Below are 17,129 nucleotides of genomic sequence, written 5' to 3' on the forward strand. Positions count from 1 at the left end.
TGATAAGAGTTATACGAGCCCCCAATAAAATGATTAAAAAATGATTAGAATATAATCCAATAACTTTCTGGTTGTGATTTCCCCTAAGAGAGTGGGAGGGATGTTTTATTACTGCTTACTTGTTATGTCAAGTGTTTCCACCCCCACTTTGTCTATTTATGTACCTATACTTAAGGTGTACCCCTTGTTACATAAACATGTCAAATATGTAGTCTAGTTTGCCACTCTTTAGTGGTGCTCCACCTTCCTAAGGCCACGGTCCTTTAATACAGTCCTCACTTTGTGGTGATCCCTCAACCATAACATTATTTTCCTTGCTCCTTTTTTAAAAATAATTTTATTGGAGCTAATACAACTTTTATCACAATCCATACTTACATCAATTACGTAAAGCACATTTGTACATTCTTTGTCATCATCATTCTCAAAACATTTGCTCTCCACTTAGGCCCCTGGCATCAGGTCCTCATTTTCCCTCTCCCTCTGCTACCCACTCCTTCATGAACCCTTAGTTTATAAATTATTATTTTGTCATATCTTACACTGTCTGACATCTCCCTTTACCCACTTTTCTGTTGTCCATTCCCCAGGGAGGAGGTTATATGTAGACCCCTGTAATCGGTTCTCTCATTGCTCCTTTATAATGGTAATTTTGCTGTGGTTATGAATCAGGCAACCCCTGTGAAAGGGTCATTCAGCCCCCAAAGGGGTTGGGACCCACAGGTTGAGACCCACTGGACTGGAATATTTAATCCATTTATATTCACTGCAATTAATTATCAATAGAGAAGAATTTACTTCAAACATTTTGTTAAATGTTCTCCCCATCCCCTCTCCTCGTGAGATTAATGGCTTCTTTGGTCTCTACCTTCAAAGCTGAGTTCTTTTTGAGAATATATGCTTTCCTTTCTTCTATTTGGATAATTTTTATGACCAAATCACTTAGATTACATTTAACATCTGAAAGTTCTCCTAACTATACCAATCAGCTTCATTTTATTTTTATGTTGTCAATTACAATTGTGTGGCCCAGATCCCCCCATCTCATTGTAAATTTATTTTACTATATATATGTATTCTGGTGGTTGTTTAGGGTCAGCACATCGGATTGTTGGGCTGGGATCATGTTTTCTTGCTGGAGAACTCCTTTTGCTATTTCTTGTAGGGCTTGTCTGGTTTACAAATTCCCTTAATTTCTTTTTATCTGGGAAAATTGTAATTTCACAACTTCACCTTTGAATGATAGTTTTGCTGGGGTAAATCATTTGTTTGATAGTTGTTTTCTTTCAAGACTGTCACCCATTGCCATTGCATGTTTGCCCGCATGGTTCCTTTTGAGAAATCAGTACTTACTCTTCTTGATGCTCCTTTGTAAGGCACATTTCCCTCACCTTGTGCTGCTCTCACAAGTCTTTCTTTGTCTTTGTATCTGGTAAGTTCAAGTATGATATAAGTTGGGGTTTTTCCCTTAGGGTTTAAACTTCATTGAGCATCTTGTATGTTAATCTTTTCCTCCAGATTTGGGGATTTTTTATGATTGTTTCTTCAAAACTGTCTTTTGGACTTTGTTTTCTCTCTTCTCTTTCTGGAATTTCTATTATGAATATATTATTTATCCTCATGTCCTACAGAGCTCTTATGCCCTGTTCATTTTTTCCCATTTGTTCTTCAAAACTGCATAATCTCAAAGTCTTTGTCTTCTAGTTCACTGATTCTTCATTCCATTGTTTCCATTGCACTTCTGTATTCTTCTAAAAAGCTTTTTGATTTCTGTTAGATTATTTACTTTGTTATTTTATTTTTAAGCTTCAGAATTTCTAGTTGCCTTTTATTTAAGGTTTCTATCTCCTTATTAAATTCCTTGTTTTCTTCTTCTGCTGTTTTTCTGATTTCTTCTAAAAAAATTTCCCACGTTTTCCATTATCTTATTGAGAAAATGTAATAACTAGTTTTTGGATGTCTTTGTCAAAAATTCCATAGTATTAAGTGCCTGAGATACTAGGTTTATCTTTCACTGTTGACTTAACAAACATCCACTGCTCTGAACTTTCAGAAAGATCCATATCTTTCACAATTTCTTCCAAGTTTCTTTTAGTTTTTTTGCTCATCGGTGCTAAGTGATGCAAATGTTCTTTGAGAGACTGCCTCCCTACTGGTACAGCTGGCTGAGATTCCAAACTGAGAAGAACTTTCTGAAAACTTCCCTTGATCTCTGCTGCTTCCCCGTCCTGCCCCATGACACACATTTAGAGAAACTGGATGGCTGGATGACACTGGAGTGCCTCTGGTTTGAGGTCTTCCATCCATGTCTGTTCCTCCCTGAGGGCGGTTCCTAAGGTTGCTGCTGTTCCCTAGCTGCACGCACCAGCCTTGGAGGAAGAATTGACAAATGGCCCCGGACACAGTTAGCTTCCAGAGCGATCTTCAATAATGCAGAGCCGAGCAACTGAAGGCATGTAGCCCTCCTCTTCACAAGTCTTCTTTTGAGTGTTGTGAAAAGCAAGGATGTTACTTTGAGGACTAAGGTGTACTTAACCGAAGCCATGGTATTTTATTTTATTTTTTTGCCTGGTATTTGCTTTCAATCATTTTACTAGGGCTCATGCTACTCATCACAATCCATACGTACATCCATTGTGTCAAGCACATTTGTACATTTGTTGCCATCATCATTCTCAAAACATTTGCTTTCTACTTGAGTCTTTAGTAACAGCTCTTCATTTTTCCCCTCCCTCCCCGCTCTCTCCTCCCTCATGAACCCTTGATCATTTATAAGTTATTATTATTTTGTCATATCTTACACTGTCCGACATCTCCCTTTACCCACTTTTCTGTTGTCTATCCCTCAGGGAGGAGGTTATATGTAGATCCTTGTGATCAGTTCCCCTTTTCCACCCTACCTTCTCACCAACATCCTGGTATCACCACTCTCACCACTGGTCCTGAAGGGATCATCTGTCCTGGATTCCCTGCGTTTTCAGTTCCTATCTGTACCAGTGTACATCCTCTGGTCTAGCCAGATTTTTAAGGTAGAATTGGGATCCTAATAGGGGGAAGAACGTGGGGGTGAGGGGTGGGGAGGAGAAAGCATTTAGGAACTAGAGGAAAGTTGAATGTTTTCTTGTCGCTACACTGCACCCAGGCTGGCTCGTCTCCTCATATGGCTCTTGAAGTTGGATATTGAATAAAGAAGATTGAATAAGAATCAATGCATTTGAGTTCTATTGCTGGAGAAGAATATTGAAATTTCTACGAACTGTAAAAGGGCAAACTGCTCTGTCTCGGAAGAAATACAGCCCGAGTATTCCATAAAGGCAAGGATGGGCAGACCTAATCTTACTTACTTTGGACATGTTGTCAGGAGATACCCGTTTCTGGGGAAGGCCATTATATTTGTTAAAGTCAGAAGGACAGTGAAAAAGAGGAAGTCCCTCAACGGGATGGATTGACACCATAGCTGCACCAATGGCTGAAGCGTGGGAACTATTGTGAAGATAGCTCAGGACTGATCATTGGTTTGCTCTGTTGTGCATAATGTAGCTGTGGGTTGGAACTGAGTTGATGGCACCTAACAAAACATTTTATATGCCTTAAAAATTTTAATCTGCAGAGTTTGCATTACTATTATCTGTTTATAGACAAGGTAGTTTAAAACTAAATATCACACAATTGGTAAGTGGCCAGATTTAAAGTGCAAGTTGAAGTAATTTGACACTGGATTCCAAATTCCTAAGTAATGACTATGTTGTAACATTTATTTTATAAGTTTAAATATTTGCTATATTTTTCAAAGTCATTGGGCAGAAACCACGAGTCTTTTAATGACTAAATTTTACTTGATATTTGTTATTTTGGTATCCACATTCATTTTTTTTCTTCCATATTATTTAGAAAACCCTCCTCTGTACAGAATAATTATTGCAGATATTATGAAGAAAATTAATTGTAAGTGTGTGAAATCTTCACAATATGTGATTGATGATTAGTGGCACATGAATCTCAAAGCTAAATAAAAAACTATGCTTTTATATCCGATTTCTTATAAATGTACCAATGAAGAAGCACTCAAAATTAGTGAAATTATAATAATATTAAATGTTTTGTGTAATTTTTTTACTGTGAGTTATACAACTTAAGCAACCCTTCAGGATAGAGTGGAACTGTCTGTAGAATGAAATCTCTTCTCTAGTGGAGCCCCTGGTGGTTTGGAGCCACTGACTGGTTAGCAGCTGAGCGCTTAACTACTTGTATCACCATTGCTTATTTCATGTACATTTGCCATCACCCAATTGATAAGTTATAAATCAAACAGATGTTCTCAAATCATTTTTTCCCCATTCATTTTATTGGGGCCTCATACAACTCTCATCACAATCCATACATCGATTGTGTCAGTTACATTTGCATATTTGTTGCTATAATCGTTCTCAAAACATTTTCTTTGTACTTGAGCCCTAGGTATCAGCTCCTCATTTTTCCCCTCCCTCCCCTCCCCTCTCTCCCCTCCCTTCTATCTTCCCCTCCGTTCCTCTCCTCTCTTCTCCCCTCCCTCCCTCCCTCCCTTTCTCCCTCAGGAGCTCTTGATAATTTATACATTATTATTGTTTTTTCATGTCTTACACTGTCCGAATGTCTCCCTTCATCTACTTTTCTGTTGTTTGTCCCCCAGGGAGGGGGTTATATGTAGATCATTGTGATCAGTTCCCCCTTTATTCCCACACCTTTCCTTTCCCTTCCTGGTATCTCTATTCTCATTATTGGTCCTGAGGGGTTTATCTGTCTTGATTTCCCTGTGTTTCTAGTGCTTATCTGTACCATTGTACATCCTTTGTCTATCCCGATTTGTAAGTGAGAACTGGGCTCATGATAGTGGGCAGGGCAGGGAGAGGGGAAGCACAGGAGGGCAGTTGTGTGTTTCATTGTTGCTGTACACCTTGAAGCCCACTGTTCTGGCTTGTGCTCCAGTTCTTGATTTGGCTACCACTCTTCTGACACGCTGCTGCTTCTCTGCTATCAGTTATCTTGCATTGAAGAAGTTCAGCGTTCAGGGTTCTCAAGATCCAAAAAATGTGCTCACCCCTGGTTCTCCTCCGTCGTTGGCCGTGAGATCCTTCCGTTCCTGCTGATGAGATGGCTCATTTTATACACAGTAGGACGGCAACAATGACTAACCCCTACATTAAAGTTTCAAGTTTTTATTAAGTTTATGTAATTAATAAACTTAAGTTTATTTATTAATAAATTTATTTATTAATGAATCATATAATCCTATAGGCAGCTTGTCCCAGTGGCTTTTCCTCAGACCCATAGGTCTGCATTGTCTCACTTAGTCTTATAAAGACTGAGGCTGTGGATATATAACCACCCCCTGGGGGCATGAATAACAGAAATGTGGGTGAAAAGGAGACAGTAGAAGGCATGAGATATGAAATAACAATAATGATATATAACTGATTAAGTGTTTATGAGAGTGGGAAGGTGGGGGAGGAAGGAAGGAAGGTGGGAGAGGAAGGAAAAAGGGAAAAAATGGCTCAAGTAGAAAATGTTTTTAAAATGATAGCAACATATGTACAAGTATGTTTGATACAATTGGTTTATGGATTGTTATAAGATCTGTAAGAGGCCCCAATAAAATAATTAATTATTAAAAAAAGACTGAGGCTAGAAGAACCCTAGACTTAATCATCGTATCATAGGTGTCAGTTATTTGAATATACATTTTAGAATTAATTGTTGTAAAGCTACAGTATATTCGCATTTATTATCTCCCTAGTTAATATTTGGGTAGTATCTTTTTCAGCGTTAATATCCAAACTTCATAGAACACATGTATTTCTTAAGACATCTCAGTAAATCTATTTTTTGTTGTTGTTTTTTGAAACAGCTTTTTTGAGAATAATTAATATACTGTTTAAAGTTTTCAGTTTAGTGAAGTTTGCTATGTTTACATAGCTGGAAAACCATCACCACAGTCAAGATTAGAACATTTTAACTTTTCCCACATGAAGCTCATGATCAGTTAGTCATCCCTTATTCCTCTCCCTCTGTATTTTGTTAGTTGCCGTTAAGTTGGCTCCAACTTATGGTGACCATTTGTGCAACAGAACTAAATGTTGCCCAATCGCATGCACCATCTTAACATTAACAGTCCTTGGTATGGTCAGGTGTATTATCTCAGCCACTGTTTATTTTCAGTGCCTTCCAACCTAGGGACTCTTTTAGCATGATGCTGAATAGTAGGTCCCATAACTAATCGGTCTTTTTGTCCCTAAGGTTTTGGAAAGTATACCCAGTGGCCAAAGAAGAGACCTGCTCATGTTACTGCATCTATTTGCAAACAAGCATAAAATTTATTTGGTAATCAAGAATAAATGTTTTGATTTTTGTGTTTCTGTAATTGTGTTTATTTTGAAAGCAACAGAAAAACAAAAGGAAGAAGCTAGAAAACGTGGGTTTGGTTAATGATTTGCCCTTGTGTTTATTCCAATTCATAGAGGTCTATGTGTGGTCTACACCATGCAGCCCACTGTTCTGACTGAGGAGAACTGTGCACTGTAGAGTTTTAGGTTGGTATCTTGGAAATTAATCTCCAGATTTATTTTTCCTGGTACCTCTGGTTCAACCTCTAACCTTTCAGTTAGCAGCTGCGCACTTCAGCGACCTCTACCACCCAGAGACTCCATAGAGAAAGAAATGTAATCTTAGGGTCTTTATCACCTGAAAGAATGTCTCCCAAAGTATCAACCCCAGATATTCTTTACTTTCTATCTTCCAACCCAAACCAGACTCAGAGTCATCGAGCTGATGCTGACTCATAGTGACCTTATCAGAAAGGGTAGAACTACCCCTGTGCGTTTTCCAGACTGTAACTCTTTACAGGAGTAAAAGCCCTGTCTTGCTCCCTAGAAGCTGCTAGTGGTTTCGAACATGTAATTGCTCCAACATGTAATCGCTGTGCCACCTTCCTATCTCCTCAAACAAACTCCTTGTCTTTGAGGCAGTTCTGTCTCACAATGACTCTCTAGGACAGGGTAGAACTGCATCTGTGGGTTCTTTAGACTATAGCTCTTTACAGGAATAATAAGCTTCATCTTACTCTTGTGGAGCTGTTGATGGTTTGAATTACAGATCTTGTAATTATTTCTGTGATTTTCCAACTATTTGATTTTTGTTTTAAATTTGGATACTGATCAAGAATCTTATTATTAGCCTGTCCATTAAAGTTCCTGTTTTGGCACACATTTTTTTGTTCATGTTGTCTCTCATGTTTCCTTTTTTATCACCATCTGTGTTTAAAAATATCCACAGCATCTCACATATCTCAGATACCACTTAGAATGTTGTATAAAGGCTTCTCTCTCTCTCTTTTTTAAAAATAAATAGCCTGTTTGGTATTGTTTGTGGACTTTCTCTTTAACACAGTTACTTTCTTTCAGAAACTGGAGGCTAACGTAAGATGCTATTTGTTATTACTGCTAGTGCTTGTGCTGTTTTGGCAGTTAATATACCTCGAGTATAAACCGAACTGAGGCACCTAATTTTACCACAAAAACCAAATTAAAAATGTGCCGAAAAATTCAGCTTATACACGAGTGTATTCGTTAAGTTAGGTAGTTTTATATCCTTGAAATGGGCAAGCTAACTGTCATAATAAGCAAAGTTTCTCAATAAACAGCCTTCTTTGTGCTTTTCCTGATTGATAAAGAAGTAGCAGACAAGCAGGAGGGTGAATTACTCTCATTTGCGAAATTAAGGAGACCTTTAAAAACTTTAAAAACTTGTGGCAAAGCAGGCTAGTTTTATTTCATTACCGGGTGGAGTTTCCTTTTTTCTTTTTGTGGTTTAGAAGTGGTACCGACACTTCATCTCATATTTTGGACATGTTAACAAGAGGGGACAATCTCTCAAGATATCGTGCTTGGTAGAGAGTCAGAGAAAAAGAGGAAGATTATCAGCAAGATCAACCAACAAAGTGACTACAGCAATGGCCTCATATCCAATCATGCAGGACTGAGTATTTTGTTCTGTTGTACATAGGATGTTATGACCTGGAAGCAAACTCAGTGACACGAAACACAATTTCTCACAGAGCTCCTCAACCTTATTTGTGCTCTTAGCAAGCTGTCCATTTCCCTTGTTACAAAGTCCATCGATTTTATTGAGGAATTCCCAAAGTGGCTTTATACAATCTAGTTTTGTGGTTATAAAATGAGGCCAACTTTGCTGCTCAACCCTCATCTCCATTGCATGTATCTGAGTTTATCCTCCGAGTTTTGTGAAACATAAAATAAGACACAATTTAGTCACTGAAGGCCCTGTTGCATTCATTGTCTTCATTGGCAATGCCATATTCACTGTGTTCATAGGGCTTCTATGCTGCAACAGTTCGGTTATCTCCTCAGGAGACATATCTAGCAACAGGCTTTTCCCCAAGGACTATATTTCCATTTGTCAAGAGTCAACTGACATAAAAAAAAAAAAAGAGTCAACTGACATTTATTGATGTCTGAGCTGCCATAGAAGACACTGAGTAGTCAGGGTATAAACAGTGTTTTTCTCCTGCATGAGATTGCTTGGATGTGATGAGTGGTGATTTGTTGTTTATTGAATGTACTTGTTTCTCTCTTTTGTGTTTTCTTGTATGTGCATTATAGCTAGAAGCATAACCAAAAGTTTGTGCACATACATTGCAATTGCACAGTGTCTTTTCTGTATGAGACCTTTGATGTATGACAAGCTATGTGTTGAAGGCTTTCCAGCATTCAGTGCACTGAAAGGGCTTCTCTCCTGTGTGAATTTTCCGATGGCTAATGAGAGTTGCCTGCTGGTTATAAGATTTTCCACATTCATTTCATGAAAAGGGGTTCTTTTTAATGTTAAATCTATGATGTGCTAGGAGGCTATGACTATGTGCTATGACTTCTCGCTGAAGGCTTTACCACATTTAATTGCATACATAGGGATTTTCTCCAGTATGTATTTGTTGTCGAATAGAGATTTCCCTTATGGTTGCAGCCTTTCCCACATATATTACACATACAAGGTTTCTCTCCAGTATGAGTTTGCTGGTGAATAATGAGACCTCCTTTATGCTTGAAGCCTTTTCCCAAATTCACCACACATGTAAGGTTTCTCTCCAGTATAAATTTACTGATGAAGAGTGTGATGTGTGTTCTGGATGAAGCCTTTCCCACATCCACTGCATATAGAGGGTTTTTCTGCCTTATGAATTTTCTGATGTTTACTGAGGTGTGATTTATGGAGCTAGGCTTTGACACATTTGGAGTATTTGAATTTTTTTTCCTTCGTAAGTAGTGCAATGATGCTCAATGAGCTTGAACTTTTAAAAAAAGATTTCACCACAAAAAAAAAAAGGTTTCACCACAAAGACTGCTTCATAGAGTGTTTCTCTCTACAGCATGAATCTTCTGACGATCAGTGGGGAAAGATGTACTGATGTTGCCTTTCCCAACTTCGTTACGTACATGGAGCTTGTCTATTTTGTGAGGTATCTGATGGCTAATGTGAGAGCAGTGAGTGTAGTTGGATATTTGACTCTGAGAGAATATCATTTGTGTACAATATTGCTCCTGGTTAGTATGGAGAAAGTGTTCTCATCTCCATAAAGTTCAGCAGAGTTCTCTTATTCCATAACGTCTGTGCTGGTTGACTGCTGGTAAAGTTAAATTGATTTCACAACGTTTTCTTTTAAGTCAAATATATCACCATTTTCCTTGAAAGGAAAATGAGCCTTGTGCCACTGAGCAATTCATTAGTTTCATAGCATTGTTCTCATTTGTCTTCCTTCTTTCCTTTTGTGAGTGCCCAAGCAGATGATTATCACTCTTGGTTTTCTCGCCTTATGAGCTCACCTGAAGAAAATGCCCTGCTGGTTTTCTTCTGACATTATCCATGGTGGTTCTCCTGGGTGGACGTCGGTCCTAGAGGGCATATCTAGTTTATTCAGTTGATACCCAATGGACACCATGTTGCAATAGTTGTCCCAAATCACATCCCGGTTCAGGTCCTTCTGAGCAGGGTCCAGAAGCTGCCACTCCTCCTGGGTGAACCCCGGGACCATGTCATCAAATGTTTTGATCATTTTCTTTGGTTCTTAAGACACTGCCAACAACTGTGATGCTCTGTCTTCATGTGTTCTGGGTCAGCTTGAATTTCCGTTCAGAAATTTCATTCTCTCATGAAGAACATCCAAAAATAATCATGTGTGGACCAGACACCTCCTTCTTCCTCCAAGTGATTCTTTTCTGCTGGAGATTCAAAACCTATATACCAGTAAATCCTATAATTCTGAGTACTAGACATGAGTTCTGTGTGGCCACTGCAGTAAGTGATGGAACCCAGCAGAGAAATGGAGAGTATTTTTTTTTCTTATTCACCTGAAGTTTCTAAGACTTACACTTACTTCTGCTGGGTGGAGTTCCTTAATCTTTAATTGTTTGCCTTCTGTATAAAAGTTCTGGAATTACCTTGGACTTGCCTTTGCTTGTGCTTAGGCCCTTACACACACTATCCTTGCATAGCTCACTTTTATTTAAAGGGTAGTGTATTTCTGACTTTAGCCTCAAAGCAGAAGCTGTCACTAGTTGTTCAATTTTGATTACACATTTTGCATAGTTCTTAGTAGTGTTTTGCAACATCTTTTGTAAAAACTTGGGCAATTATTATTATAAATATATATGATCCTTTCTTCTGTGATGTAAAAGAAATTTCTAAAATCTAACAAATTTTGTATGATGAAAAGGACCCCTCTGGTGAGTTGCACATGGGCTGTTAACTGCAAGGTCAGCAGTTTGCAACCACGAGAAAGCCAAGGTTTGCTACTGCTGTAAAGATTCGTCCTCGAGGACCCTCTGGCTCATGCCTGCTCTGCCGGGTAGGGTTGCTGTAAACCAGAATCGACTCAATGGCAGTGAGTGTGGGTTGGTCTTCTTTGTTTTAATGAGAGAATATGGCTTTTATCACTTGACTTAAAAAAAAAATTTGGCCTGAGAATTTTTCTTTATCCTAAAATATATTTTACTCTGGTATTATTACTATTTTTAAATTGTGTATTTGCATGTCTTTGGTTGCAATCACAGCTTTTGGGGGCCTAAGGAGAGACTCATGAGACACCAAACTGTATGATACAAGGATTTAATAATAATGCTGTTTTCTTTTCTTTTGTCTTTTCAGTTTGAGCAGAAAACTGGTGCAGATTTTGATGAAATTGTAGAAAACTGTAAGTACTATTTTGAGAAAAGAAGTAATCTCTCCAGAGAGATAATTTATGCGATGTACCACTGGGTTTAGTCCGAGCCTGTTTACGTGTGATTCAGTTGGTTTGGTCCGGATAGCGCCATGCCCCGTGTGTTAGCATCTTCAGAGAACTAAACCAGAGGGCTCTGTTTAGATAGAAACTTTATTTGCACAGTTATTGAAATGTTGAATATAGACACACTTCTTTAACATGTGAGTCAAGATTGGTGATAATACTTGATTTCCTATTGGTTAATAAATGTTTCTACTCTGTTTGCAGGGTCTCACAGCTTTTCCTTGAAATATTTCCCACTTTGCACAATTTTTCATGAACATGTTTGTTTCTTATGATTATAAAAGTAATACATTCAGTTTTACAGTACAAAAGTGAATAAAGTAGGAAATGTAAGCCTTTGTCATTACCATTCCCCAAAGATAATCCGTTTTTAAAGTTTAATATATATCTTTCCAGACTTTTTTCTATGAATGTATATATGATGGGGCTTCAAAAAATTTATGGAAGAATTACATTAGCTTGTAACTATTTTCAACAAACTTTTTGAAGTCCCTTCGTATCTATATACAATAGTAGATGGGTATTTATGTTTTTTGTTTTTTTTACTTAACTGCATAAATTTCTATGTCAGTGGATATAGACCTGTTGCACTGATGGTAATAGCTACTCATTATATATTTTATAGTAACCAACTTTTTTTATACACGTTTAAATTATTTTCCATCTTTATTATTATACACAACACTGAGTATGTATTTCTATGTACATCTTTGTATACGTGTTGAAGTGATTCTTTATTGATACATTTTAAGAGATTTGATGAATTATCAAAGGATGTTAGGTAAAATTTTTGAATGATAACAGTTTACTTAACTTTTAAAATTAGTTTTAGGTACAGCCTGTCCTTTTGTAACTTGATTTTGAGAGGTAACTAGTTATCCTTATTTTTAGTAGATTTTGTTATTGAATGTCCTCTTAGTTGCAAGCAACAAAAATACATAGTAGCTTCCTCAAAAGAAAAAAAAAAGATGAACTGTATTGGAGTATTTTGCAGAATTTAGGCGAGAAAATAAAAGTTCCCTCCATGTAACTCAGCAGAACTCGGTAAAAGGAAATACTTGCCTTCTCTCGGATGTAGTGACAGAAAGTAATTTGGTTCCGATAACTTATTTTCTGTATATTCATCTTAAATTACAAGTTCTTAAGAGAAGGAAAACGAGATTGTTACAGCTTGGATGTGACGTTGATTCCTGGTCACCTTTTATGGTCCGGGAAACACGCTTACAGGTAGTAAAGCATAGCTGCAGAAGGTACTTCTCTGCCTCCACTTCTTTTTATCAGGTCCTTCCTGAATATCTGCTCTGGACAACCCTTTGGTCAAATCTGTATACTGACAATAGAAATTGAAGCTAATCAAACAGCTTTCTAATAAAAGGTGTCAATCTGCTGCTGTCTGTTAAAGGTGTTAAAATTGCAACAATCTTAAAGTGACAGCAGGAATCTTAAAGTGGTAACCAAGTTGCCAAGCTTGGGATCTTACACTCAGCACTTGGATTTTATAGTTCTGGTGTACAGTCTGGTGTACTGAAGACTTTTAAGCAGGGCTTTGTACCAAATATTGGCGTCAGTGGTACAATCAGGGATAGACCTTATCTCCTCTTTTCTGGTAACATATGACTAAGGGGTTTGGGAAGCTGGAGAGGTGAAGAAGTGACCAACTCAGAGGAAGAGTAACCTTTCTAAGAAGATAATTTAGAGTACAGAGTCGTAGCTAGGAGAGAATGACAGGCTTCTAAGTAGGCATAAAATGACAACAAAAAGTTAATTTAGACAGTGTTCAGGTCTGATTACAAAAATAGACATTGGAGACCTACCCCTAAAAGATTCATGGTAATCAGGCACCTGTCTTAAAATGTCCTGTATAACACAACTTCCTTAAAATGTCTAGTATAACAAAAATGGAAGAAGTAAGGCCAGAGTGTTCCTTAGAGGCAAGGATGGCAAGACTTTGTGTTACATGCTTTCAACTATTGTCCAGAGACACCAGTCCCTGGAGAAGGACCTCATGTTTGGTAAAGAGGAAGGGCACTGGAAAAGAGGAAGACCCTTAGCAAGATGGACTGGCACAGTGGCCGCATCAATGGGCTCAGGCATAGTAGCAATTGTGAGGATGGCACAGGACAGTGCAGTGTTTCGTTCTGTTGTGCATAGGTTCGTTATGGGTCATAGCTGACTCGATGGCACCTAACAAGAACAACAATGAAAATGGAGAATGACCGAATCGGATCATAAAATGGAGGATGCTACATCATTACTTAGCTAAGTAAGTTATGATGTTACGTAACTGGCCAAAGCACAGAAAATCCTGGCCCAGCCCAGTTGACACATAGCATTAACCTTCACCGAGACTGTTATTCTCACCTCTCACGTTGGCATTAGTTACTGCCAGTTGCACATTATTAATTGGTAAAATAGTTGAATAGTAGATATTTATTATTTTATAAATGTTAAATCACAAATAATGAGATAATCTATATGTGAGGAGATATACTAAATTTACCATGTACTAGTCATTGCCTAGGACCATCAGGACATAGATCTTCAAATATTTATTTTGTGCATAATCTTCAGCCATCGTGGCTTAGCTAGCCCTTCTGAGACTTTCAGTAAAATATCTAATTTGGGAAACATAAACTAGTGGAGACTAATCCCATGAATTCCAATTTTGTCCACAAACTTTTTGAAGACCACTTATACTTGGGAAATTTGATGTAAACAGAAGAAGCCAAGTTGACTTTTCAAAGATACAGCAACTTTACTGAAAGAGATTTTATTTTTGAAAAGGCCTTCAACAATTTATTTAAGTCATTAGAGAAAGTAGAGTTTTGTTATCAGGAGATTTTGTGCTCTGCATTTTTCAAGATACATGGTGATAGAGAAAGTCACTGACATTATTTTAGTTCATGTTCACTTAATCATTACTAGTTTGGGGGGAAATTTATAATGAGTTTAAATAGAATAGGGAAATATTTCATTCAATGCATTCAGATAGCTGCTTCCTTAAATTATGGGTTTGTATTCATTAAGTGGCTCTAAAATAACCAACTGGCAATTCACCAATTCTTACTTTTCTTACTTATAGAATCAAACTATTGAACATAACAGACTTCAAGGGAAAAATTAGAGCAGTGCTGATTTGTTCATGAAGGTAATATTTGGGTTATAGAATTATTCATATTCCTTTACTTACTGTTGTAATTTTATTTACTAAAAATTTTATGTACTAAGTTTTAAAATTTTTAGTAATAACTGTACTAGTTAGGAAATTAGGCTCAACTATGTATAATAGATAGGATCCATGGTGGCGTTGTCAAAGTAAGTATTAGACTTCTAACTGCAAGGTCAGTGCTTTGTACCCACCAGCTGCTCTTCAGAAGAAAACTGAGGCTGTCTACTCCCATAAAGATTTACAAGCCTCATGAACCCTTTGTAGAGTTGCTAGAAGTTGGAATCAAGTCAGTGGCAGTGAGGGATTTTTGTTTGCTTGTTTGTTTTTTATGTTTAATAGAGATGGACCCCTGGTGGCACAGTGGTTGAGCACTTGACTTCTAACCTGCTAACTGAAAGATCAGTGGTTCAAACCCACCAGATGCTTCACAAGAAAAATATATGACAGTCTGCTCCTATAAAGATTACTGCCTTGGAAATACTGTGGGACAATTCTACACAATCCTCTAGGGTTAGTAATAATTGGTATAAGCTCAATGGTAATGGTTTTGTTGTTATTTATAATACAAACAAGGTAGGAATGTCTATCTCTATGAAAGAAGCCCAGACAATGGGATAGGTGACCGTGATCAGCAGGAATTCAGGGTCTCTGACTTTCTGTATTGTATCATTCGTGTTCTGAAGGTAGACTGATGTTCTGATACAGTTACTTTATTATCAGCCTTCAGCTCTAATTTCTAGCCTGAATGGATTTTGTATACAGTAGAGAAGAAGAAGCAACTGCGTATTTCGAACAGAATCAGTTTCCTAAAGAATTTTCCTGGAAATTTTATCTAATATGGTTTGCAGCTCACTGGCTGTGGTAGAAGGAAGCTCGGGTGGAGTAGTAGTAAAATGCCCGGCTGTTAATGAGAAGGCCATAATTTGAACCCACCGACTTCTCCAAAAGAGAGAGATGTCGATTGCAACCTTGGAAGCCCTATGGAGCAGGTATCCCCAAGCCCTACAGGCTCCTGCCGGTTGGAACCAACCCCCAGTGGCAACACATTTATCTTATTACTGTTTTCAGTTGACGCTCTTGTTGCTAGAAATGAAATTGAAAACTCAAAATAAAGAATTGTTGTTAGGTATGCAGTTGAGCATTCCATTTTTTAAAATCCATAATCAACAACTGGAAACAGCAGCCAAGAGATAAAATGGCAAGTTATTTTATTGGCAGATCTACTATAGAAGACCTTTTTTTTTTTTTTAAGAAGACCTTTTAAAAGTGTTAAAAAGCAAGGATGTTGCCTTACCCAAGCCCTATTATTTCTCCTGCCCCCCCACTACAATTCTTTTTTTTACTTTTGCTTAACACTTTATTTTAATCGTTTTATTGGCGTATAATTCACATCATTACCATTCAATAGTTCATTCACATCAAGAAGAATTAATCACCATACTTGATTTAGAACATTTTCTTAGTTCTTATATTATTGTTTTCAGCTCCCCATTTTCTCCCAACCTTCCCTGCCATAGATGTGTCTATCCTAGATTTCATATACAGAAAAACATTAAAAAATAAACAAAAACCCTAACAACAACAATAAATTAAAATATATAAAAACCTCCATGAAAAAGAAAGCAGGAAGTACTAGAAACTAGAAAACATTAAAAATGGATAAAAAGGGAGGTCAAATGTTAACCTAACTGCATCTGCATAATCCACTTTACAATGGACTCTGCAAAATAGCAAGGCTACTCACACCCCTGGTTTCAGCCACAGTATTGTCAGCTGCTTCATATAGATGTGAAATCTGAATAATGAATAAGGAAGCCCAGGAAGAATTGATGCATTTGAATTATGGTGTTGGTGAAGAATATTGAATATATACCTCGACTGTGAGAAGAAAGAACAAATCTATGATGAAAAAATTACAGCCAGAATGCTCTGTAGAAGTGAGCATGAGACTTCATCTGTTGACCTTAGGACGTGCTATTAGGAGGGAGGAGTTCCTGGAGAGGATGTCATGCTTCGTGTACAGAAGAGGGTTAGAAAAAAGGAAGATGAATTGAGATGGATTGGTATAGTGGCTGAGGCATCAGAATGATTTGTGAGGATGGCACAGAACTTGACAGCATTTCTTTGCACATTCAAAGATACCTAACAACCTGTATTCTCCACTGCAGTAGAGCTCTTGGAAAGGATTCTATGATCATTTGGGTTTTACTACAGGGGAATAGCACAGCGGCTGCGACAGTGGGCTCCAGCCTCAGGGCAGTTGTGAGGCCGCCACAGTCGGACCAGTGTTTATTCTGTTGTGCGTAGGCTTGTTGCTCTGGGTGGACCTGACTGAATGGCACCCAATAACGATGTGGAGGTGGAAACTAAAGCTTATTTATCTCTTACGTGGTAGAATCAGGATTTGATTGTACTTTTCTCTAACTCTAGTGTATTTTAAAACCTCTTATTTATTTCTGAACTGCTCCAACTTTACTGGAATCACAGGTTTTAAAGAATAACAATTATTTGATAGAAATGAGCTATTTCTAAAGTAACTCATTTTAATGAGTATTTACCAGGATTGGTTGTATTTGTAGTGTTGATATCAGTTTGAGTGAATGATTAGGTACCTGGCTTGCCAATGTA

At 37.6% G+C, this 17,129-nt stretch overlaps 1 protein-coding gene across 7 annotated transcripts in view; it reads left to right on the top strand.

Annotated features, from left to right (window-relative positions):
• Positions 1-17,129, top strand: part of ZMYM4 (zinc finger MYM-type containing 4) — a 171,181-nt gene that overhangs the window by 62,894 nt on the left and 91,158 nt on the right. For 2 of the 7 annotated variants that reach the window (XM_075553759.1, XM_075553761.1), the window contains exon 2: positions 11,194-11,239. In XM_075553759.1, the coding sequence (XP_075409874.1) occupies positions 11,194-11,239 (46 nt within the window). Of the gene's footprint in view, positions 1-11,193; positions 11,240-13,483; positions 13,596-14,414; positions 14,481-14,840; positions 15,012-17,129 lie in introns of those variants that run through there. The other 5 variants (XM_075553764.1, XM_075553768.1, XM_075553766.1 and 2 more) reach the window with 5 other exon arrangements.

Source organism: Tenrec ecaudatus, chromosome 1 (genome assembly GCF_050624435.1).
Source record: "Tenrec ecaudatus isolate mTenEca1 chromosome 1, mTenEca1.hap1, whole genome shotgun sequence".
Lineage (NCBI taxonomy): Eukaryota > Metazoa > Chordata > Mammalia > Afrosoricida > Tenrecidae > Tenrec > Tenrec ecaudatus.